At 44.7% G+C, this 25,881-nt stretch overlaps 1 protein-coding gene across 3 annotated transcripts in view; it reads right to left on the minus strand.

Annotated features, from left to right (window-relative positions):
• Nucleotides 1–25,881, minus strand: part of LOC102558739 (uncharacterized) — a 60,621-nt gene that overhangs the window by 3,953 nt on the left and 30,787 nt on the right. For all 3 annotated transcript variants that reach the window (XM_059729704.1, XM_006275583.4, XM_014601471.3), the window contains exons 3-6: nt 20,227–20,388; nt 13,484–13,670; nt 11,601–11,749; nt 7,921–8,039 (exon numbers count right to left, since the gene is read on the minus strand). In XM_059729704.1, the coding sequence (XP_059585687.1) occupies nt 7,921–8,039; nt 11,601–11,749; nt 13,484–13,670; nt 20,227–20,388 (617 nt within the window). The remainder of the gene's footprint in view (nt 1–7,920; nt 8,040–11,600; nt 11,750–13,483; nt 13,671–20,226; nt 20,389–25,881) is intronic.

Consider the following 25,881-nt stretch of genomic DNA (forward strand, 5'->3'; position numbering starts at 1 on the left):
TCCTGCCTAAATTTCCAAAGCTGAGGTTTTCACAATATTTGGGGCAGCTTCCAAAAAGGGAGAGCTATAACATGCATTGCTTAGCACTGAGTCCCAGCATAACAGAAAGAACTGTGAAAATATGGCTCTCTGTGAGAATAAGCAGTGTTTAACCCCCAGAGGTTGGTGGGTGGTGGGGAAATTACAGGGAGAGTCACCTTTTAAAAATCTAGCACTTTTTAGTGGGTAGGAAATAAGGTGTTGAGAAACAAGGTCAATTATCTGTGCTAGGCAGGGTAGATTAGCACCTTAGACCTTTATAGAATAGTGTGCTATTCAGGAAGTTTGTCCTGCTTCCATGTCAAGTCCAGGGCTGCTGGTGAGAAGCAGGACCTGCCCATATGCTCCTGCACTGCGTATGCCCATTCCTGGATGTGAGGCAATGTAGATGCCTCAGAATGATCCGGTGTCCTCTTCCCAGTGGCACTTTCAGGCACACTCATCAGCACACACTCAAAGCTGCTCTATAGCTACTCCATTGCCTTGCTCCAACAGAAGCCCACTCCCATTGACTGCAACATAGACAAACTCTTATTTCTGAATCTAAAACACACTGCAAGTCTATGGAAGGATTCCCTTTGATTTTAGTGAGCTTTAGATTAGGCCCTGTGGGCTAGTAAAAGATAAAGTGTAGAGCTTGCCAAAATACTTTTAATCACATTTTACAGTGATTTTTAAAAAATCCTTTCTTGGAAATAGAGTTTTTGCCACCAAGGAATTATTTGTGAGTTTCTAAATCCAAAATAATTAAAAGGTTATAGATAATGGGTCATTGCTGAAAATCACCATTTGGGTATCTGATATAAAGATTTTGTTTAAATTGTAAAGTGTAAATGTAAAATTAATCTGTTTTTAAAATCTTTAAAATGAGCACAATGATTTCCTACTTCATTTTACTGAAGTTGGTTATTTTCATTCATATCTTGCCACAGAGACTAGGTTCCCATATGAGCAGGAGCATAAAGTATCACACAGGGGCTGTTCCCAGGGTCATTCCCAACCTCTGGCTGTGTGCCACCATAACTGGGAGGTCAATTTGTATGGAACCGCATAGACCACCCCAGCTCGTTGTCCACAATGTAGCCATTTTTCTTGGTTGTTACCAAAGAGTGAGGAATTACCCTAGCAAACAAAGAGGTTTTAACAACCCCAACTCAGCCTAGTCCTACTGAGCTACATTAGCAGTACATCTCTATGTATACATATATGGAGAAATCCTAAGTGATGAGGTTGTAAAAGACCATGGGGTTCCTGATCCCTCAGAATTTCACAGCTCATATTCATCGCTAGAAAGAATTAGCAAGGGGGGAACCAAGAACATATTTTGTTTATAGGGGTCCTTCAGAAAAGCTCAGATCTTTCTGGGAACTGTCTGGGTGGGTCCACTGCTTTTCATATATATGACTGCTTGTGGGATATAGCCAAAACTAGAAACACGTAGTGGGAGATCAGTCATAAGTAAAACTGTCTTTATGGTATATCTAGCTCCTCCAGCAGCAAGAAGCATTACGAATAGCAGGCACATCTAAATATTCGCCCGACTGCACAGTTGTTACTGTGCAGTTATTTAGTACTTGCTTTAGCAAGTACAGCAAGTACTAAATGATTACATAGTAACTGGCATTACTTGGCACCACATGGGTCATTTCTGACCCTACTGCACTGTAGCAACAAGCTACTGCACAAAAAATTGGAAAGGGTCCAGAGAAGATCAGGGACTTGCAAAACAAGTCATATGAGGAGAGGCTGAGGGACTTGGGCCTCTTCAGCCTATAGAAGAGAAGGCTGAGGGGACTTGGTAGCAGCTTACCGCTACATCAGGGGAGTACATCAAGCACTTGGTGAACAGCTGTTAACCAGGGCACCCCCGGGGAAGACCAGGAGTAATGGATACAAACTTCTGGAAGGCCGCTTCAGGCTTAATTCCAGGAAAACCTCCTTCACAGTCAGGGTGTCCAGACTGTGGAATAAACTCCCTCCAGTGGTGGTACAATCACCTACCCTGGAAATCTTCAAAAGGAGACTTGACAGTCACCTCACTGGGGCCACTTGACCCCAGTTGTCTTTTCCTGTCAAGTGCAGGGGGACTGGACCCAATGATCTATAAGGTCCCTTCCAGCCCCTAACAATCTATGAATCTATGAATGAGGGGAGAACTTGGATGAAGTCACAGACCACTCTCAAAACGTCATGCTCTGATACCAGGCCAATGGAAGGGTAGCAAAAATACAGAGGCAGATTCCCAAAGCATTTCCAGTCTGACTCTTGCATCCAGGACTCAGCTCTCACCATAAGATCTGAAATCCCACCAGAATGCTTATCTGTTGCCTAGAGCCAATTCTTGATGTTCTGAAGTTCATTCGTTGCTTAAGAAAATCTTTAAAACAGTAAGATCAGCTCAAGGGAAACAGGTTGGGAAAAACCTCTTCTCTCAAACTAGGGACAGACATTCAAAAAGCTGGAGCCTGAATTGATTTAATCTTTTCAAGTGAATCTACCCTGTGTAGAATATGAACCAATTTGCAAGTGAACAGACATTCACTTTTGACTCTGGATGCAGGTCAATGCCTGCAGTGGCTCAAGCCAGAAGCTGCAGGGCACTAGAGCAAGCCCTCAGCTGGAGGGGAACTAAGCTAAGGGAAAGGACATGGCCAGGCCTGCAGGGACCCCAGCCAGAGTCTGCGTGGAGTGGGGAAGCTGCCTCTGTCAGGGGTCCCCACCCCCCCACCCCCACTCACTTGCTGGCTGGCAGCAAGAGTGGGTGCATGGCCAGACCCCAGTAGCCTGAGAGGAAGCATGGATTTAATACTTCCATTGCAGAGGTGGCGGTGCTTGTGTATCCAGGACCATGGCAGCCAGACTCCAGTAGCCTGAAGGAGAAGGGGGGGAGGGTTTAATCCCCCCATTGCAGTCAGCAGTGGCATGGGCACAAACGCGGTGCCCTGGGCCGAGTCCCTTCAAGGAGTGACCAGCCAGCCACGGGGAGGGGGTGTGGGACCTGGCTGTGGGGGTGGGGAGCCACAGCTAGTTACGGAGCCTGACTTATCGCTGCCTCTGGCTGCGGCAGTGCAGTCCAGGCTGGGGCGGCTACAGGGACCAAGGGTCAGCACCTGCCGTCTCCCATCTCCAGCCCCACGTGGGGGCCACAGTTTGCAGCTGGGCTGTAGCTGCAGTGCAGCTTCCCACCACCATTGCCTCCCAGTGGTGGCAGAGCAAATTAACATGGCAGGCAGAGGTGAAGCACCTGTCACCTGCCGCCTGTTCGGGGTGGGCTGCTGCAGGCCAGGTGCATGAGCAGTGGTGGGGGGAGGCAATGAACTGCCATAATCCGGTCTGACCTGGCCCTGCAGCCCAGGAGTGCAGCCCGGTCCAATCCAGCCGAGCCTGCAGCCGAGGCATAGGCAGCAACTGGTCCACTACAGTCCACCCCAAACACCCAGGTGCTGCCATGAGCAGGCAGCAGCTGACAGGTACCTCGCCTCTGTCTACTGTGATGGTTTGCTCCACCACCACCACCTGGAGAGGGAGGAGTAAGCTACTGTGGGTCAGTCACTGCCTATGCCCCTGAGCCGTAGGGTCGGGCCAGACTGGGCTGCAGTCCTGGGCCATGGGGCTGGGCTGGGCTGGACGAGACTGTGGAGGTCCATTGCCTCCCCCCACCACTGCCCATGCCTCTGCCCCACAGCAGCCTACCCTGAGTGCCCAGTGCCACCACAAGCAGGCAGTGAGTGACAGTGCTTCACCTCTACCTACTGTGATAGTTTGCTCCACCACTGCTGGGACAGGGTGGGGGCAGGGGCAACGTGTAGGGGGTGCACATGGGTGCACGTGCACCCCCTGAGCGTGGTGGTGCACCCCCTGCAAAAAGGCACCGCTGACACTGTCAGCAGCAGCCAGCAGGCGGTCAGCAATCCCCACTGGCCACTGCCAACAATGCCAGCGGTGCCTGCAGGTGGTTGCCAAATGCTGGTCAACGTTCACACACACACACCCCCACTGCTGCCGCCAGTGCCACCGCTGGCTGCAGGAGCTCCCTGCTTGCTACTGCTGTGCTCCTGCCACTGCCGCGCTCCCACTGCCGCCAGCACAGCTGTGCTCCCTCAACCGCCAGGGGCAGGGAGCCACACTGCAGCTACGGCCTACCTGCAAACCATGGCCCCCACATAGGGCTGGAGGTGGGAGGCAGCAGGTGCTGACCCCCACCCACTGCGGCTGCCCCAACCTAGACTGCATTGCTGCAGTGGGAGGCAGCGGTTAGTCAGGCTCCATAACTAGCCCTGGCTGCCCGCACCCCCTGCAGCCAGGTCACATCCCCCCTCCCCCCCATGCCCACACTACCACCTGACCCCCTGCAATGGGGGGAATTAAACTCCCGCTTCCCTTCAGGCTACCGGGGTCTGGCCTGCTTTTGCCACTGGAGCAGAAAGGGGGGTGGGGGGCTGGGAACACCTGGCACAGGCTGCTGTCCCCTTGCCAGGCAGACCTGGCAACACTCCAGAACAGGGTTTCCCACCCCCATCTCTTTCTCAGCCAGCCAGAGCAGCGACAGTGCTCTGGCTAGGGAGGAGGGGGAGGGGCTAACCCTGCTTGGGTGGAACAGGCAGCCCAGCCCAGCCCAGCCCAGGCCTGCAGAACATGATGGGATGCTGGAAGACTCTGATTTAACTTAAACCAGGAAGCAATCTGGGACAGAAGTTCCATAAACTGGCTTGACCTCAATTGGTTAAGTGTGATACTACATTCAACCAGATTTATCTCAAACCAGTTTGGGCCATTTTAAGAGTGGTTTATGTGCACTGAACGTATGTTCCGTTACAGGTTTAAACCAGTTTCTGATCACTTAAACCAGTTGATGTGTAATATCTGTCCCTAGCTTCAATAGACAACTAGGCTGGAATAAGTTCTTTGTCCAGGGGCCACTAAATGATACTTTTGGGGGTGAAATGTATCCCCTTTGAGGGCCGTATCCAGGTCTGTGCACTTCTGCAGGTCCTCTGCATAGGGGTGAACACTGTTCTGTATGAAGGAAGAGTCAGTATGAAAATTGCAAATAAAAAATATTGTCCTGTTTAAAACAGTGCAAAGCAAATCACTATTGCCTGTGGCTGTTGTTTAACTTGGCAGGAGCCCATTTCTCACTGTGTTCAGCCTCAGGTTCTTTATCTAATATATGAATACTTTTGTGGATGTTAAAAAAAACACCCTTGAGCACATCATTCATTGTAACGCACATGGGAGTATGGAAAGGGATTTGCTTTTGACCTAGTTATAAAAAGAAAAAACAAAAGAGACTTTTTTCTAATTGCCTGAATTACTCAAATGGGACTGAGTAAAAAAAAAAGCAAACAGTAATGCATCTTGACTTCTCTCAGGTTTATATGTTAATAAATAAATGTTGACTCTGTGGGTACTCCAGGGCTCAAGCACCCACCAAAAAAAATTAACAGGTGCTCAGCACCCATGAGCCACACCACGGCTGTTTTGGCACAGGCTGTTTGGAGACGTTAAAAAAAAAAATAAATAAAAAAGCGCTTCACTGGAAGAAGCAGCGCATTACTTCAACCTGGCTCTGGAGTGTCTGTAAAGATCAGGCACTTCAGTGGGGCTTTTTGGCACTTTTAGCTAAAGCTGATACCAACAGCTATTAGATAAAAGCACCTAAAAGCCCCACTAAAGCGCCTGATCTTTACAGGTGCTGCAGAGCCGGGTTGAAGTAACATACTGCCTCTTCTGGGCTTGCACTGGGCTTGGCATGGAAATTCACTAAGTTTAACATAAAGTGCCAGTTTTGTTGTTTTTTCACATCTGCAAGCACCCACCAGGAAAAAACAAATTTTGCATCTATGCATTGATAGATGGAAATAGGCTCCACCTGAGCTTATTTCAGTTCAATACCACAGGAGTAGTACTCGAGGTACCAAGGAAGATTAGGTTCATATAATCACTGTCCTACTGTAGCTAATGGTCTGATACTGGAGATCAGATTGGGGCTGAAGCCCAGAATTTCATCAGAGATGCAGGCACCTACACTTTACAAATATAACAAGGCTTGTGGTCCTAAATGCTGGTGTGGTCATGGCCCCATACAGCCAACAACAGGCGAAGCTCCTCCTTTACTTTTGAATCCAGGTTACTAATCTTTTGTCTTCCCCATGTCAACTCCTCTCCTACCACGGGGAGGACACAGCACTTCATGCAGCAGCACCTGCACAGGACCCCTAAGGACCCCTTGCAAGGACCCTTAAGGCCTGAGGTTTCACAGGGGCCAATGGATCAACTGCAGTGTGCCTTTGCTCTTTTAGGTGCTATTGAAACTCTCTGTGTAAACACACATTTGCTCCACCTTCTGTCTGATGGGGAATTTAATCGTGGCAGAAAGAAAGAAGAAACAAAGCATGGAAGCAAGCTAAAGAGGGAAAGATAAGAAATAAAGGTGAGGGCCGGAAGTTGGGGGAGAGAGGTAGCGGAGGTTTATGTGTGCAAACTTCAACTCTGAGATTTCTGGTGCCACTTCCTGCACTTCCACTGGGTTCCAGCTAGAGCCATTAGGAACAAAAGCAATTCTACAATGAGTGCGGCTCTCATTTGGGCCCACTCCCTTCAGCAGTACTATACCATTTTACCCATTTGAAGCACAGACCCATAGTACTCATTTCTCCAGCCCTTACATCCTGTAGAGAGTAGGGGAAAGGCTCAGAAGGAGCTTACAGCCCTAAATAGATTGACAGAGAGCTTTTCTGAATCCCAGGTAAAGTCTGAGTTTAGGCCAGGTTTAAAGCAAAGTTTCTAAATAGCTTGTATTTTCTTCCCAATTGGATTGCTTATGCCACCATCTATTTTAAATGAACTGTTTGATCTCTCTTTGTTTTGTATTTCTTTCACTTTCCCAAACAATAGCAGGAAGCTGGCCTGTTACATGTATTTGGTCTTAAATCAAGTTTGTGTTCCTCCCTCCCCCAGCTGGGAAAATCACCCTAATAGCTGACCGACAGTTTTCCAGCTGTAACTACACAGAACCTAATTTGAACACGTATTTTGTAAAATTGTAACACTACCTATGGGAATCATGGGACATTCCTGAATTATTAAGGCACTGTTCCCTGACTAAAAATTGAAAAAAGCCTACGCTTAGTATAGCTATTGCCTTCAATGGTAGTAAAACCCCAGCTGAACAAACATAGCATGGTTGCACAGTTTCATGTCATGCTCCTGCTGTAGTGAGTATGTAAGCATTACCTAGTTATAAATACAAAGCACCAGAGATCTCTAAAACAGCTGGGAGGCCTTTACAAGATAAGAGAGAATATCTGTACAGGGGGTGACTGGAAATGGACAGTCTTGGAAACACACATATACTCAAGATATGAGTATATACTGAGTATACTCAGGAAGATGTTAAGTAAATAGGTAATCATTATTCCCCCCAATGGGAGATGTACAGAGGAACATAGAGATGTATAGATGTCAGTGTATAGATTGATGGTAAAGCTAAGGAGAGTCTTAAAACAAAAAACGGGGTATGGAGGGAATCCGAACTGGTCATGGCCAGTCACTGTCTGTTGCTTTGAGGTGAACTGCCCAAGAGTCTTAAATTTTGTGAAGAGAAAGAAGGTATTTTTGTACTGAACTTTAGTATTAGCTAGTGCTGTTCACTCAGTGGGGCTAATAACTTCTACAGATCTAGTGGCATCTTAAATCACCAGGACAACAGACATTAATAGCTTGTGTGTGCACCAGAGCAGCAGCAAACAATGAGGATGAGTGGTCTTGGCTAAGACAAGTACTCTCCCCTCCATCAGTAGTCTCAGACAAATGTTTACGCTTCTTTACTACCTCTTCCAAACACTCCTGTAAACATCCCACTTGCATGTGGTGCCATACCTGTAGAGCTGTGGGCAGGACCTTTTCAGAGAAGCTGAAGACAGCCCCAATTTGCTCTGGTTCCGCAGCCTCGTCTTCTTCATGAGATCCCTCACTCTGCCCCAAGCATGGCCTTCACCCTACATCATGAAAGCAAAACCATGATTTATGTGGCAAGGAAATCTGGGATGATGCTGAGGGAATGCCCCTGTCCTGTGATATGGAGGTGACTTTTGCTTAAAAGAGCAAGCTATCCAAAATCTCATCACCACCCTAGATACCACTACAAGACTGTTATTTTCTGGTCCCTTCTTCAGCCCAGATTCTATTTGTTTGGTTAGTTTTGGTTTTAGCTCAGTCTAGTTTCAGGTCAAGACAATAGAATTCTAACAGCTGCTGGTGGAAATTACTTCATAGATTCTGAGGATAGGAAATTAGTCCCCTGGTATTAACCCTGCACTTGTGATCAGAGCCAGTTACAGGGGTGAGCAGCCAGGGCATTGCCCAGAGCTCCAGGCCAGAGGAGACACCACTAGCCTAAGTCAGGTCATATCTACTGAGGAGCAATGCAAGTCATTCAGTGTATGGGTGATGGCAGGAAGGGACCTATTTCTTAGCATCTGTCCAGAACTCCCCTACAAATCCAATGCCAGATCTGATTGTGTTTATTAAGAACTTGAGCCTAACACAGAGAGAAAGAGGGAGAGAGAGGGATGTAACATTGCTGTGCTTATGAGAGGTCTTTCTGAGTTAAAGTTTAAGAGACTGACAGCAATTTGGTGAATGCTGCTGGTAGCTACCTAAAGGCACATTTAACCTAATTGTTTTACTGTATTAAGGAACAGGCTGATCTGATTTCCTACATCCTTACATCTACCCAAGGTGTTGCTTACAAAAAAATTCCCCCTAAAAATAACAGCCTAGCTTTCCTTGCTAAGTTTCAGTTATGTTGTTGTAACTCTCATTTCCACAAAACTGCTTTTTAGTTGACACCAAAGTCAAGGAGCGGTCACTGAGAAACACAAGATTTTTTTCCTGTAACATCAGCAAAAATCCCACCCAGTGGATATCACCATTTGAAACATTAATCACAGTCCATTCTTATTTTCCACAACTCAGAGAAACTCATTAATGCCTTCTAATGTTCCACCTGGGACTCAACTCATCCTAAGAAGTTCAAAAGGGATGTGATTCAAAAGTCTTCATGTTAAATGCTGCATTGTTTTGGAAATCCTGGAGTGAATGTTTGGTAGGAGACCACTGGAAAAGAATTAAAAATAATTTTCCCATGTTAAGGTAATGATGTATATTTAGCTGAGGTTTTTTCCAAGCCATTTGCATTACCATAATGAACTTCATTCAGAAAGCTCCTAAAGTTCCTTACTGTGTTAACAGAGTGAAGAAATCACCCTTACCTCCCACTGAACTGCAACCACCTCTGGAATAGAAGCTGGCAGCTGTTCAACAGCAAACACCTATGCTGCACAAGCTTATGATGGCTGGGAGACGTAATTTTTAGACTCTAGTGAGTTTTCATCCCAAGGCCCTCATGTATCATAAAATCAGATGAAGACTGAAATATTGGTTTTAATGGTAGGGAGTAAATTGTCCTTACCTAACACCATGTCCAGGCTAAAATATCAAATCTTTATATTGTTGTTGTTGTTATTATTATTAGTGTATTTTGTGGAAGGGCCTGACTTCCTTATGCAGTTTGATCCTCCTCCCCCCACCCCAGCCACCCATGTAAGATACTGATGTGGTTTAGGAAAAGCTATGCCCACTTTAACAGAAAGCCCCAATATAAGGCTTGGCTTAGGATGCTTGGGATCATGCTGCTGCCTGTAGTTAATATGGGAGGGCAATTGATCCACCTTCAATGAAGAACACCAAGAAGGGCTACAATGTATAAAGAAGACTAGGGTACCACTAGCTCTGTTACTTAGACTGTAGTTATTTGGAGCTGGTACCATATTTTTGTTCTGTGATTGTATAGAGTCTGGCATTCTGGAATCTAAGATCATCACTGGGACTATGAGGTGTTTCCATAATAATAATAGAGATATCATGTCAGTGGGAACTAGATCTAACAAAATCCATACTTACTGAGATGGCCTTGCTGACATCAGAACCCTATAAAGGTAAAGTGGGTTCCTAGTTAACATGGATGGGATGATCATGTGGTTAGACACTAGATTGGATTTGCTTCCTAACTCTCACTGGGCACATCTACATGTGCAATGAATGTGCCTGAATAAACACTGATGCAGTTTACACCAGAGTTTATTGCTCCCAGGTCCATATTTACATGTTCGTCCAGAGTGCAGCACATTGAGCCAGGGCAGTGCAGCCTCAGATGGCCGGAGGCCTAGAGGGTCAGCCTGCCAGCCTGGAGCCATTCCACCCCAGCTCAACATACTACAGAGGGGTGGCTGAGACATGAGGGTGCTACAGTTCTGGGCTAGCCAGCAGGCAGCCCTACAGTGTAGCACCCTTGTGCCCCAGCCAGCCCCAATCACCATCTACAAATGCATTGTGGCAAGGTAAATAACTCCACCATAGTACTTGTGTCAGGTAGTACTAACCTATGGTGCAGTTAATTAGTTTACTCTGGCCTAATAGCTGCATGTGTGTAAATGGTGACACTTTAATGAAGAGCTCATTAGGCAGCTCTGCAGTAAGCATCTCATGTAGATTCTCCCACAGGCTCCTTGCTTTACCTTGCTCAAGTCCCTTAATCTCTTTATAGCTCAGTCCCCTTCTATAACCTGAGGATAATGACCCTTTCTTTTCCCTATCCTTCTTATGTCTCATCTGTAATGTGAACAGCACAGTATTATCATAATGACACCTTGATCTTGGTTAAGGTCCATGGCCACTGCCATAATACAAATATGGTTATATCCCCTAGCTATATTGCTGTGCTTAAAGTTAAGCATGTGCCTAAACTTTGGCTGGATCCCTGAAGCTCATCCAAATAATCTGAATCTCTGGAGCCTGCAACACTGGTGTGGGAAGTCCATGAGAATAGTCTTTCTCACAAGATTCTACTTCTTCCTCTTTCCTGTCAAGATGTAAATACTGTGATTACAGACTGTAGTCTTCCTGATCTTCCCCCAGAACCAGAAAGCACAGAGGCAGTTGCAAACAATGGAGAAGAATAAGAGAGGAAGAGTGTTCACCTAAACTCTGTCAGGCTGAGGTAAGTTAGTTTCCCTCCCATATGCACTGGGGTGCAGGCTGGTTATGCCAACATGCTCCAGGTCAGCCTCAACTGCATCAAACTCCATGTCCACGCAGCAAACCCCCTTCAGGCCCCTGGGTAGGCCCTCTAGTTGCTAGCACATGATAAAGCCTGTGCTGCTGTGTCTTCACTGCAATTGTTACCTGTCTGGCTAAATCAAGCTAGTGCACAAATGCCAGCACATGCTACAATCCCACTTGCATGTTTCTTTGGAGACACACCTAATGTGTTCATTTAGGCTTTGATCATGAGAAGTGCTAATCACCCAGAACTCTCACTGAACCCCACCAACATCCTTCCAGTTGTCAGCAGCTTTCAAGATCAGCCCCTAAGCTTGAACCATGTCTGAATCCCCAGGCTGATCTCATGCCATTTTGCTGCACAGCACTGTGATCTTTTATCTCAGCCCTGTCATTAGGGCCTGCTCATTGTTTCTGCCTCTGAGTTTATCTCTCACCTTTTTCATAGCTTGGTCCTTTAATGCTTGTACATCAGTTACATTATAAGAATCTCTGAACTCATTCTCCTCTCTACTCCGTTTACTTGATGATTTCCTGAGCCCAGTCACCAGCTGACTGTTTCCAGATTCCAGGTGTCTGTCACTTCCTGCAATTGAATGCACAGACTTAGTCACAGTTCACAAAGTGGCTGGGTATGGACTCCTCTGGGCAGTGCTGTTTACAGGTGGTGACCTGCCAACCCATATGAGAACTCCGGCTGATGTTCTTTCTCTCTTGGAGTACCTGAGCCCTGGTCTTACCACAAATAGCTGAGGCTGCAGTCTCCAATAGAAAGAGGTGTTGTGTTAAAGTCAAGTAGATCTCCATAGCACTGGCCCCTCTCCATCCCTCATAGGGGACTTGTATTCACATGATACAAGGAGCAAAATCGTGGTCCCTTTGAAATCAATGACAAAATTCCTATTGGCCACAGTAGGGTCAGGATTTCATTCAAGGTGTGTCATACACTACAGACACCAACAGTTATGCCTGCAACACCCAGTTTGTGTATGGACATGATCAGAGATGACCCTAGCAGGGTGTGGGGCCCAGTGTAAATCAGCTTGTGCGGGGCCTGGACACGAAGAAGCTGGTGGCAGCCAGATGCGAAGCCGGTGACAGCAGTGGCGACACGGAGTCACCAGCATTAGGCGTGCCCTGCAGGAGGGGCCACAGCTGCTCTGCCCAGCTCCGCGGGGCCCTCTAAATCCCTGATTCGCCCTCCTCCCCCAGGTATGGCCCTGGACATGATACCTCTTTCCAATGAGATGTATGACTGACAAGCTTTCTAATGAGCTTCTCAATAGCATTTTTGGCACTCTTGGTCATAGTCTGAAACCACAAGTTGGGAAGTGAAGGGGAAAAGCTACTGAAGCATTCCATAAACTTAACCTTAGAGATGGGCCTCAAGAGAACCCCTTGACAGTCAACACCATTTACATTCTGTCTGACTATACCTGAGAAAGCTTGTTTTTGCTGTATATGTCCCTGTGTCTAGGAGACAGGGCTAAATCTAACCATGCTCTTTCAACATGTGGGCTAGTTTGTATCCAAACTTCCCAGCTGGTTGTATCCTTTATGACAGATCTAGACTCAACCCTCCAAACTTCTGGGAAAATCTGCATTGGAATAGAAAATTTGCAGCTGAGGTTTATCTCCATCTTGCTTATAGAATACGTTGCACCCAAGGTACATGTTCTATGCCTGTTTGAGATGGTAGGATGCTTAGCTCAAATCACATCTTGTTTGGGGATCTTAAAGCATTGATAAGGAACTAATATACTCACTGGGCAATGGCAAATTCCCACCAGCGATGCAGTCCCTCCAGCTATGTCTACACTAGGAATAGAGCTATGTTTAAACACATTAACTAACCCATGTAAAAAGCTTTGTGTACTTTTAACATATGTTATCTAGCTAAGATGAACCACTAGCAACCCCATAGAATATACCTGGATGAGCTAATATGGCTTAAAAACACATCTTTCCTTGTTTATACAAGGATTTTAACATGTATCTGTTACATTTATAGATGGTAAATATACTTCTTTTTCCTGCTAAAGGTGAGGCCAGAGACTCAGGGACTTCAGACCCCCATAGATTTCAGATTGTTCCACTTTTAAGTGATCTCCATTGCCTTTGCATTTTACCTGTGTAAAATGAAGACAAAGTGGGTATAACCCCCCTCCCCACCAACCAGATCTCACAGAGAAGCATTTTAAATTCATTTTGCATAAGCACTAATGATCACCAAAGGTGTATGGCAATAGAAAATCAGAGAACTCATTTTCAGCTAGAGCCATCACTACTGAAATCTGTCAACATCAGAACTGAAACCCACCTCTGTAGTTGCTCAGCTTTTCGCTGTGGACTGCTATTTCTGGAATGATTGAAAGATCGGAGTGGTTTCCATTCTGAACCAAGAGACTATGTGGTCTGCTCCTCCCAGTAAAAAGTTTCTTCACCTCCTGGTACGAATTGAGCAAGATGCTGGCAGCTCCACAGGAACAGTGTTGCAGAAAATACTCCTACACCAGAAAAGGAGAAAAATATGCAGGTTGTTACACTGTAATGGCTGAGTAGCTGAGCAATGAGATTGTATGGACAAATTGCAAGCATTCCAAACTGGTTCTTATCCCAAGACCTGTCAGGACTCAGACAAATGTATGTAAGTCTTTCAAAATGGCCTAGCAACTAGAAAGCTAGAGCTAAATTTCTCTGTAGCTTAGGATTTTATGCCCCAATGATTCTGGAATGAATTCATGTTTAAAAAATCAGTAGCTGGGGTTTTCAGCCAAGATAAATTGGGGTTTTCTTAAAACTGTAAAGTTAAAGCAGAACTGATGTTAAAACAGCCTCCTGTTGACACAAGCCAGGGGAATCAGTGGAGGAATAAGTTTTAATTAGCTTTCTTCAGAACTTTTTTCTGGGAGGCTTTGTTGGCTTTCCCTGCCTCTATGTCCAGCTCCCCTGCACTGCAGTGCTCTAGAACACCACTAACATACAAAGAATCAGCAGCTGCATTTGATTTCTGGCCCCAGTTGAGAACATGGCCCTAGCCATATTGACCAGAAATGAGGCAGATCCAAAGCCCCATATCCAAATAGTTCCAAACTCAAAGATTTTCCAATCCAGCACTTGAATCCAGAGCTGCATTTTGCAAATGAGTCTTGTCTTTGTAATGCGTCAAGCCAAATCCAAAAAAAAGAAAAAGTCACCTGAAATTTGGGTTCAAATGTTGTGGACTGAGTCAATCAGGAGTCCTGGGGTCTTCTTAGTGACTCAGAAAATTGAGGGGAGATCCAGATTTTGGGAAAGTTAAAATCATTTTGAAACAGCTTGTATACAAATTAGCTATGCTGGCTCCTATCCATTTTACTGCATTCCTGCCTTGGCTTTGTAGTCACCTTTTTTAAATGTGTTGGCTCCTTCTGTCTTGTGATCATTTCTGAAGACTAATCCCAGTGGATTCTAATGTGCCTTTTACAGACGGCTCTATTTTCAGGTGTCTAGCTTAAGAAACTTAAATTTCACTACTCCAGATCCTCAGCTAGTATAAATCAGAGCAGCTCTGTTGACTTCAGTGCCAAGTCACAACAGTGAAGGATCTGGCCCTTCATGATTTCAAGTATTTCCATCAGCACACCAAGAGTGACTTTCTTCTAAAATTTGTTTAATCTAGCAGCTGATCACTAAACAAGGGGGAAGATTTTGGGTGCTTTGAAAATACTGGTTTCTTCTAGAGACCTGGACATTGGAAGTGCTTGTATCAATGAATGATTTTTTGATCCATGCATCAGTACCATACTAAAAAAATATAGATACCTAAAGTGCCTGGTAATTAAGATATTTCAAGATTGCTTCCACAAATGAACTGCATACACATTTCTAAAAGTACAGCTGCTCAGCCAAGACGCACGAAGTGTAAGTAAATGTATCTCATTTTAACAGTGACTCGCAATTTAAGATAATATTATTTATTTAAGAACATATACAAACAATACAATTGTGTTTGTATTGTTGGGATGCCACAGACAGATTAAATGCTGCTTAGCAAATACACAGTATGTAGTATTCAGCCACTTGCCAAAGCAGTGGCATTTTAATTTCTTTAAATGTATGAGGTGTTTTGTTTTTTTATCAGTGCAAGGACATTTTGCACTTAAATGATTCCATGTAATTGGTCCATTCTTTACCCAGTACACTAAAGGCTTTGCTAATGTCAAGTGTGCAATATGTAGTTCTTCCTACAAGACCTCCATCCATAGTATGGAATGGATGATTTTTTAACCGCACTCACCAATGCTGCAAAGGAGTTTAGGACTGGAGGGTACATTATCCAATTGAAACTATGAAGGGCATAGAATTAGGTAGATTTTTGCTGGTGCTGGAATTTGACCAAGACATCCAAGTTAGCCACTTTTGAGACCCACAATAAATAGTCAGTACCTTCATTTAAACTTTTTTTCTGGTGGTTTCCCCACTAGCATTGTATCCTGTAAAGCCTAGGGTGTTGCTTCACCAATCAGAAGAGATGATCTTGCTTACTTAGGCTGGGATTTTCAAACAGGACCCTAGGGAATTATCTGAAAATCAAAAGGCATTTTCTGCCGGCCTCCTTAGCTTCTTTTGAAAATTCTGGCCCTAATGTCATTCCCTAGAGCACCTGTTATGGTGGGTACATAACATGGAGGTCTTTCACCCAAGTCCTGATCTGCTCTGTGGCTGCTCAGGCGGTGAGATCACATAAGATCACAGTCAAAGGCAGGTAGCATTCTGATCTTGATACTTCTGTGAGAGATCTTTCTCTCTCTCTCTAGCTTTCCACAACTGCTCTCAGCAAAGCAGTACTTTGTAATATCAGAATACTTTCCATGCACTTGAATTACCCTCTAGGAAGGAGTTGCTGAGATCCATTACAATAAAAAGGAGCATCTCCAGTCCAAGATTTTCCAATCCCTTGCTCATTTAAGATACAATCCTATGAGATGCAGAGTGCTCCCAACTCCCATTGAAGTCAATGGGACAGGTCCTCAGCTGGAGTAAATCAATACATTACTGTCAACTTCAGTGTCTAAGTCATGTAGGTGCTTTTATAAAGTGAGTCCAGAGAAATGCCTTGCACAAATGGGGAGAATAGTATTCCCTTACCTCACAGCAAGGCTGTGAGTATTAATACTGTAAGGATGCTGAGGTACTCAGATATTGAGAAACCATGGAACCTGAGATAAATTAGTTAATGTTGGTAAAGTGCTTTTAAAATTAAAAGAATTAGGTATTACTTGTGTGGTCTTAATACCCCAGGAATGGGTGCATGAAACTTGCAGACTGGGAACTTCTGCTAAGGCATCTTTGCAAACACATCCGAGGTAAAAATGTAAGGGTAGATCCTCAGCAAGTGAAATTCAGCAGAGCTCCTTCCATCTCAACTGGGGCAATTCCTATTTAAACCAGCTGAGGTTTTGGCCCCAAGGGTGCAGATTAGAAAGGAATTGATGCAAACAGTGACTCACAACTGGTAAAGCTTTCAGGAAATGTGTTAGCAATTCTCAGGCCCATGTAGGAGGTAGCATTCCTTTGAGTGTGAAATATGGGTATGTGGAAATGATGTGCTGGTTTGCAGCCTGATTCACAAGTCAGCAGTGACTTTATTTCTGAAAGGCAGTTGGACACCTATTTCAAGTGCAACAGGAACAGGAGAAGGAATAGCTCATGAGGATGTCACACAGTTCAAAGAACAAAGGAGCCACTGCAGGACTGATAAAAACAAATTGCTGAGTCAACAAACCCCTTCTATTCCATTGCTAGTGATATGTTAATAAAAATGTTAATAAAAGTGTTGTTTAACACAGAGAAATGTAAAGTGCTCCCCCTTGGAAAAAATAATCCACAACACACTTACAGGCTTGGCAGTGCTGCGCTTGCCAGCACCACAACTGAAGAAGATCTGGGTGTCATGGCTGAAAACCAAATGAACATGAACCACCAATGCAATGCCATAACTGGCAGAGCTAATCAAACACTGGCATGCATCCACCAAGGCATCTCAAGCAGAGCAAAGGATGTCATCCTCTCGCTCTACTCAGCATAGGTCAGACCGCAACTGGAGTACTACATCCAGTTCTGGGCACCGCACTTCAAGAAGGATGTGCAGAAGCTTGAGAGAGTCTGAAGGCATGATTAGAGGCCTAGAGACCAGGGAATATGAGGAGAGGCTGAAAGACTTGAAGTTGTTCAGCCTGGAGAAGAGAAGACTCAGAAGAGACTTGTTGGCAGCCTATTAGTATACCAAGGGCGTACATCACGGATTGGGGGAGCATCTATTCACCAAAGCATCCCAGGGGAGGACAAGAAATAATGGGCACAAACTGATTGAAGACCACTTCAGGCTCAACAGTAGGAAAAACTTCTTTACAAGTTGAGTGCCGAGGGTTTGGAACAGGCTCCCCCCAGAGGTGGTACAGCCACCTGCCCTGGCGATGTTCAAGAGACAACTTGACACCCATCTTGCTGGGGTCATCTGATCCCAACAGTCTTTCCTGCTCAAGTGCAGGAGGGCTGGACCTGATGATCTGTAAGGTCCCCTTACTTGAGTTGACGGCATTGACAAGGCAACCTGAGCCAATTGGTACAGCTCACATCTAGATATTTTCTGAGTCTCCCAGTATTTAAAAATATTTACATCTTTATTCAATCGTGGCTCGTCCACAAATGAGTCCAGCAATGGACCAATCCTGTTTGACTGGGTGCCAGAAGATCATGATTCTTGCCGCTTCAAGTTCTCTCTTGACTGAAGGAATGATTCTTCATCAGCATTTTCTGTGTGTCGTATGCAGATTAGAGTCAAATGATGATTCTACATTCATGCCATTGCCATGAACAACAGTTCTCATCCTCTGCCATGTTGACATGAGATGACACTTGGCTTTAGTTCTATCCATGTCAGACAACAGCAATTGATACCTAGCATCCAGGTATATAGCTGCAAGTATCACCTCATTTTCAAAAAGATATTTTTCACGTTTTTTCATGCTGCCTACTAACTTGCTAGAAAACTGTGTTGCTACTTTTGAGATTTCCAGCTGACCCTTCCACCATGTCCCATAGAAATCCCCTATGGTAAGCTGTGACACTCCTACTGATCCAACCAGATCTAGACCCAGCCCTCCAATTGTTTAAAGAAGGCCTTGTTCACCTCCTCTCGTCCTGGTTTGATGGCTTGTAACAGATGCCCACCATAACTTCCCCTCTGCTACTGTCCTTTCTGATCTTTATCCAGAGGCTGTCAGCAGGCCTACCTTCCACTTTGTACAGTACCTCAGAACACCTATACATCTCCTTTGAATATACAGCAACACCTCCTCCTTTTTCCCCACCATCTATCTTTCCTGAATAAGCTATAGCCACTCATAACCCTACTGCAGTCATGCAAACTATCCCACTATGTCTCTGTAATCCCAATTAAATCAGAACTCTATGATCAAACTAGGACCTCTAATCATTCCTGTTTGTTCCCCATTCTTCTTGCATTAGTATATAAACACTTCAGGTATCTAACTGAAAAAGATTTAAAAAAACCTTTTGATGACATTTTCCCAGATGTTTGGCATCTGAACACCAAAATCAATTTGGCTTGTGACAACTGAAAACTGAAAGGCTTTTGGCTTAGGACAGAACTTTTATTTGAATTTTTAATTTTTGATTAAACCCTACATTTCTAAGAAAATGGAAATTTTTCCCCATTTTGTCAAATGGTTTCACAGCTTAGTCAAAAAGCCATTTTTCACAGAAAAAAATTCATCCAATGTTATCCAAAATTTGGATGAAAAATTTCCAACAAGTTTTACCACATATTAGTGCTAAATAGAAAAGGGAAAGACACAATAATTATACTAAGATTCATGAGACTACAATTTCCCACAATTTGGAGACTGAGACTAAAACATTCAGAAGGATTCTATACATTTCAATTAGAAGTTTCATAAGAGATTACTTATAACACAAAGGTCTTCCTCTTTAAGGACCAGAAGATTGTGACCAGCTAATCCTGTTTGCTTAAGAGACCCAACTGGATAGAGGTCAAAATAAAGGCCTGCAAAGTAAGAGGCTAAGACCTTCACCTGGGGGAGCAAATGAATGGCATGCAAGTGACTGGCTGGCCCTGAATGAGGAAGAGATGCAAAAGGAAAGGCCTAGGGGCCTCTGCAGCCTGTTTGGTCATATGAATAGTTTTGTTCTGTACTACTATACAAGATTTTGTGTCCAAGTTACAAATCCATTCTCTGAGGGATGGCCTTAAAAGGGATTTAGATGGATGAGCGACATTGAATTTTTTCTTGACTAGAGGATGAGCTAGTAGGCTACAGCTACTTCGTCTTGCAACTGCTATTAAGTGGGCAGTTTAGGATTATACTCAGACATCAAAATGCCAGGTAGCAAAAGCAATCTTAATGGCTGTCAGTCCCCGAGTTCGGCTTTGTCTAACCAAAGCATCTAATAGAACTATGTGTGAGTCTCAGCTTCCATTTTGTGGGAAATTCCTTGACTTTGTTTTCATGCTGAATCAGAATGGAAATTCCAAGAAATCTCTTAGTTTCCTGTTAAATAAACTTTAAAATATATATGTGCAGTCAAAATGTTCTGTCTGATAAAATTGGGAGGTTGGGGGAGGTTTTTTTAGAAAACTTTCAACTAGACCTAGGAAAAGATCAAAGCTGCTGGCCATAACTGTCCAGGCAATTAGAAAAAAAGGAGCCAACTTCAATTAATACCAAGATCTGGCTGTAGAGGGGGGAAGGTGGAAATTTTAAGAAACTGTGAGAAGAGTAGAGTAGAGAAGCAAAAATACCCAAGGATGGGCTGAGCCAAGTGTTGTGCAGGAATGGGAAGGTCTCCGTGTATAGCCTTCAAGCAGCCTGCCCTTTCCAGAAAACACCCTTGCCAAGGTAAACATGTGCTTTGCCTGTTTTAGACCTCTCACATTTGTGCTAGGAGTTATGGTGATAGAAGAGGGACAGTATTTTCCTTCAGTTCAGCCAAATTGTGATTGTTTTTCCCACTCAGGTTCTGACTTCATCATCTTACCTCCTTTATCTGGTGCATCTTCTGCTCTTTCTGCAAGCTGCACACTTGTTTTTGGAGCCGGAGGTTGTGCTCCTGTAGTTGTCCAATTTTCTCGATGAGCTGACAGATGTGTTCCAGATACCCCAGGCCAGAGCCAAGCACCTTGGTGTTCCCTTGATTCACCTGAAAAGACAGTATTATTCAGGCCTTAAATTGTGAGCAAAAAAATCCTATCTAGCTACTATATAGGATAAAGCAGATAGAGTTAAGGTATCGATCCAAATTGCTGAGTGCCCATCACACCCTCCAAAAATTCCATTTATACCTGCCATGAGGCCCCTTTCCCTGTCAGAGTGGTGTGAAAGGCCTTTGATATAATCTGTCTTGTAATTTATGTCTTCACCATGTCCAGCATTCCCAGAACTAAATTCATCTACTGTGCATGTAGACGTAACTGCTATTGGGCCAAACTCATCCCTAATGTAACTCCAATGAGTTTAATGCAGCTACATTATAGAGAAATTTAGTCCATTGACCTCAATGTGAGTTGTAAAGGAGCTGTTTGATTCCTTCCAAATGCCACATGCATGTGTATTCAAGTACTTTGTACTCTTGGGATCAGTGAGGAGTAGGATTCACACTGTCCTTTGCACCTGCACAGAATGGTTATTAAATACAGCTGTCATTGTAAGAAAATACAGAAGTCTGATTTGGTGGCCTTTTCAGCTTAATGCACATGGGTGTAAATGAAGAGACAAGGTAGGTAAATGGCAATAGTGAATTGGGCTGTGATCCTTTATAAATGACAGTGGAAGAAAGTTTGATCATTGCTTTAATTTGCACATTCAAAAGTAATTCTTGTGACAAGAGTAGCTTCCTAAGAGCCAGATATTTTGAGATTTCTGGGGGAGAGGGACAGCTTGCAGGTCATTTGTGACCAACTCATTCCAGGACTGACATGCATGAATATAAATCAAGTGACACTTAGAACTTAACAAGACTGCAACTCTGATTTCGGACCTGCAAGGTTCTAAAATTCTGCTACCACTCTGCAAAGGAGCTATACGAGTGCCAGAGTAAGTCATCAGTGACCAAAGAAAAAGCACTACTTTTCCAGGCTTCTTTTCATATCTTACTGCCCTTTGACTCCTTAGCAGGCCCTTTGTTTGGCAAAAACTTGTACATGTGATATCGGTAAGTATAATAAACCCAGATCTCTGCAAAAGCTCTGCTCTAAACTTTATCTTGCTGTAGAAAGTCAACTGCCTTCACAAAAGCAGGAAGCTTACTCTGTCTCCTTTCCCACAACAGTCCACATTTTTTTAGGAAATGCCAACCTTGGGACTCTTCCTGTCTTTTCATTATGTTAAAAACCTCTTGCTGGGTTCAAAAAAAGATTATCAACATTATGATTACTACTTTTTAAACAAATGATGACACAATGTTGCTTATAAATAACTGTTATTATGCTTTTATGTCCAAGTCTGTGACGTAGGTCACATGAAATGGAATTAAGAAAATAACTTGACACTGGATAAATCTGGAATCTAAGAGCACTTTTTCCTTAGGATTCCTTTTTTTTTAAAAAAAGGAGTCAGGGTGGATTTTGTTCAAATGTAAAAATGGTTCTTTAAATATGTTTAATAGAATCAAGTCACCGATCCAAGACCACTTCAGAGAACTCAGAGGCCATGTCTACACGAGCATGGATGTTTGGTTCCCTGCGGACAAAGAGTGCCACCACTAGTTGTCCCTGAGGAACGCGTGTACCACACGCTCTCTGGCCCACAGCAGGTTACCCCAGGTGGGGAAGGGGAGGCGGGGCCAGCACTGGGCTGGCCCCAGCAGTCTTACCTGGGGCCCTGGGAGCTTCCTGGGGCTGCAGCAGCAGCAATCCTTATGCTCGGAGCCTGGCAAGCAGCTGGAGTGTGGTTCCAGCTGGCCAGGCTCTGGTTTTGAGCAGTGCATGCTGCCCCTGCGTGCGCCATTCCACTTTTATTTTGTGTGGGGGGTTTTAACCCCTGGATATCCAGGGGTTGAAAAGCCCTCCTGCATTGCTCCCTTGCAGCACAGAGAACAGCTGAACGTGCAGTATGTGGTGCCACAGATGTGTCTGCAATGCCACATACTGTATGGCCACGCTTATCTGGATGCGGCCAGAATCTGCGGGTTGTTGTTCTGGCAAAAGCATGATCCATTAACTCTAGCCAAGGCATTCAAAAGTGACCAGTGGTTTTTTTGGTGCTGAACTGAGATACCTGACCTTGTGAAAATCAGGCCCATTGAAGGTGGCTGAAGTTAGAAAGTTACCAGTTATTTTGGAGAATCTTGGCTTGTAGCTATTCTCAATATCTAAAAGGAGGTATTATCCTCTTCCTCTAATTGTGCTGCTTTTAGATGCTTTTGTAATTCTGCGATAACTGGTGCTTTGCTTGTCCATGTGATCATCACAAATGGCTTTATACTGAGCCTCAGAGGTAACTGTATAGAAAGCAAAGGAGAAGCAGTGGGGATAAACTAGCTGTGCCCCATAAAATAATGGGGGAAGGAAAAAAGCCCCTGGCTCCTGAGTCAATAAAAGAGAAGGCAAGGTTTTGATTGTAAACTCTTTGGTATGGACTCTCTTTTGTTCTGTGTTAGTACAGCAAGTGGCACCACAAGGTACAGCACCTAGCCCATAACTACAGCTCCAGTATGTTTCTGCAATAGAAGAAGAGAAAAGATCATCTGGATTTTCAAACACCATGTAGTGAGGTTAGGAAGCAAAGATGAGTTGGAGGTAACTGTGTGCTCCCTGTGCAGTAGGGCAGATAAGAACTTTACGGCCCTCAGCACAAGTTAGAAAGTAATCCTTGGACTGCTAGAACTAATGCTCTGCTAATGCCTGTGAAACCTAGTAAGGACAGAATGGCTGTAGTGCAGCATGTTCCTGCTACTTCTCTGAAGGTCAGCAGAGCTGTGGCAGTATGCCCAGCCAAAGATCTAAGCCAAACTGAACATCACAGCCATCTTGACTGGCATAGCACATGCCTAGGTTCCAAAGCAGCTCTTCAGTGGCGGCTCCCTGTGGGTAAACCTCCAGTGAATTGATTAACATCATTCTGTGCCTATCCCAGTAGTACAAATGGAGAGATAAAGAACTTAAAATGTCAGGCAAGCCCTAAATTGTACCATAACTGCTTTGTAGCAAGCTGCGTATTCACTATGTCTGAGCTCCTTAGGCAGTGCTATGCACTCTGAGAGGGATACATAGCTGAAACTACTCTATTGTACACCTAGTCTGGGCCAGGTTTGTGTCTGACTTAATACTGAAACCAATGGAATGGATATCAAAACCAGAAAGCTTCACTGGTGTCATTCTTCAGGTTGCCTCTAATGGTTTCTCAGCAAGGACCCTTCTGAGGCCTTTCCAGGAATGCCTTTCAATGGACTGCAAGTATTTAAGCAGCACTCCCTAAATAGGCTCTGGTTCATGTCATATACTATACAGAACCTGCTCTGTGACATTCTGGTCTAAATATATTTTCCTAGTGCAATTGCAAATGAAGGTTTATGACAGCTGTTATGCAAGTGATGCAAGTGCAAGCCATTCAGAGGTTTCAAAACATTTTCTATTCTAAACTTTCTCCCCTGTTTCTACCAGATTTGTAGGTTCCTGAAATATTTACTGTCAGAGCTGACATATTCCCTTGTTACAAAAAGATCTCTATGTAGGAGCATGTTTGTGCAAGATCCGTTCAACCATTTTGGAGCTGAGATATATAATAGCAGGGAAATATATTGATGACCATTTTGACTGAGAGGAGGCAGAGATGGGAAACACAACATAACAAAGATGAATTTGGAAGATTTAGAAGTGGTCTATAACTAAGGGCCAGATTCTGCTCCAGATATACTAGTGTAGTGATTCTCAGTCAGGGTACCAGGGCATGCTGGGGTGCCTCCAAATTCTTTGAAGAGTGCCACAAAGAGATGTAAGGAGATAAGTGAGGTGTGAGGCAATAAACAGATACGCTAAGCAAATAACCCAGGCTAGGTGCTTCACAGATTCACAGAAGTTTAGGGCTGGAAGGGACCTTATTAGATCATCGGGTCCAGCCCCCCCTGCTGTGGGCAGGAAAGACTGTTGGGGTCAAACAACCCCAGCAAGGTATGCATCCAGTCCCCATTTGAAGATCTCCAGGGTAGATGCCTGCACCAACCCCACTGGGAGTCTATTCCCGAGTCTGGTCACACGAACCGTGAAGTTTTTCCTTATATCCAGTCTGAAACCTTCTTCTAGGAGTTTATGACCATTGCTCCTGGTTTTCCTCTGGGACACTTTGGTGAATAGTTGTTCACCTAGCCCCTGATGCTCACCCCTGATATATTTGTAAGCTGCCACCAAATCCCACCAAAGTCTGCTCTTTTCTAGGCTGAACAGTCCCATATCTGCCAGCCTTTCCTTGTATGGCTTGCTCTTCAGGCCTCTAATCATACAAGTGACTCTTCTCTGGACTCTCTCAAGTTTCTCCACATCTTTCTTGAGGTATGGCGCCCAGAACCAGACACAGTATTCCAGCTGTGGCCTCACCAATGACAAGTAGAGTGGGAGAATAACTTCCTTAGTTTTGCTTGAGATGCTTCGGTTGATGCATGCCAGCATATTGTTTGCTCTGCTAACTGTAGCATCATACTGGTGGCTCATATTTATCTGATGGTCAATTATGTCCTCCAGCCCCTTTTGGATGCTAGTGCCTTTTGGTGCTAGCTAGCATAGCACCACCAAGTCTGTAAGTTTGTTGTGGACTTTTCCTTCCCAGATGGAGCACTTTACACTTCTCAGTGCTGAACAGCATCTAGTTCTGGTCCACCCATCTAACTAATGTGTTGAGGTCCGCCTGGATCTTCAGTCAACCTTGATGCATGGCCGCACTTCCCCACAGCCTAGTATTATCGGGAAACTTTGCCAGTTTGCTTTTCATTCCCACATCCAGATCATTAATGAAGATGTTGAAAAGCACTGGTCCAAGTACCGAACCCTGGGGGACCCCACTGGCTACCTTCTGCCAGGTCGACACCGATCCATCTATTAGTACTCTCTGAGTCTGACCTCACAACCAGTTTCCCACCCATCTGACCATTGAATTGTTGAGCCCCTAGTCCCCTAGTTTTACCTTGGGACCCTCATGGGACACCAAGTCAATCTTCACATAGCCAGGCATCCATGCTCTTTTCTCTTAGTTCTTTGGGAGAAGACCCTGATAGTAATCAATCTCCTGCTCATGGGCCCGGATGGCACAAAGCCTGCCTACCTGGTCCTGGAGCACAGTCACCTGGAACTCCAGGGACCTCACTAAAAAACATACCCTACAGGTGAGGATGACCTTCCTCCCATTCCCAGTTGTTGGCAGCTGTGCCAGGCAGCCCCCATAGCCTGGAACCAGGGCCTCCATCTGGGTGGAGGCCAGAACCATGAGTTCTCGCTGGGTAAAGGCCTCAGTAGTGCAAGTGGGGGAAGCATCAGCTGGGACCAAGGTGGGAAGCCATGGGATATGATGCATCTCTACCATTGTACAGTAATAGATTATGCCACTACCCATGAACTGGCCTAGAAACTGGCCTGAGAACTGCTTACCCTGTTTGCAGTCCCTGGTCACTGGCTCCCTGGTCACCTGGGGAGTCTCCTTTTATGCC

This window comes from Alligator mississippiensis, chromosome 6 (genome assembly GCF_030867095.1).
Source record: "Alligator mississippiensis isolate rAllMis1 chromosome 6, rAllMis1, whole genome shotgun sequence".
Taxonomy (NCBI): domain Eukaryota; kingdom Metazoa; phylum Chordata; order Crocodylia; family Alligatoridae; genus Alligator; species Alligator mississippiensis.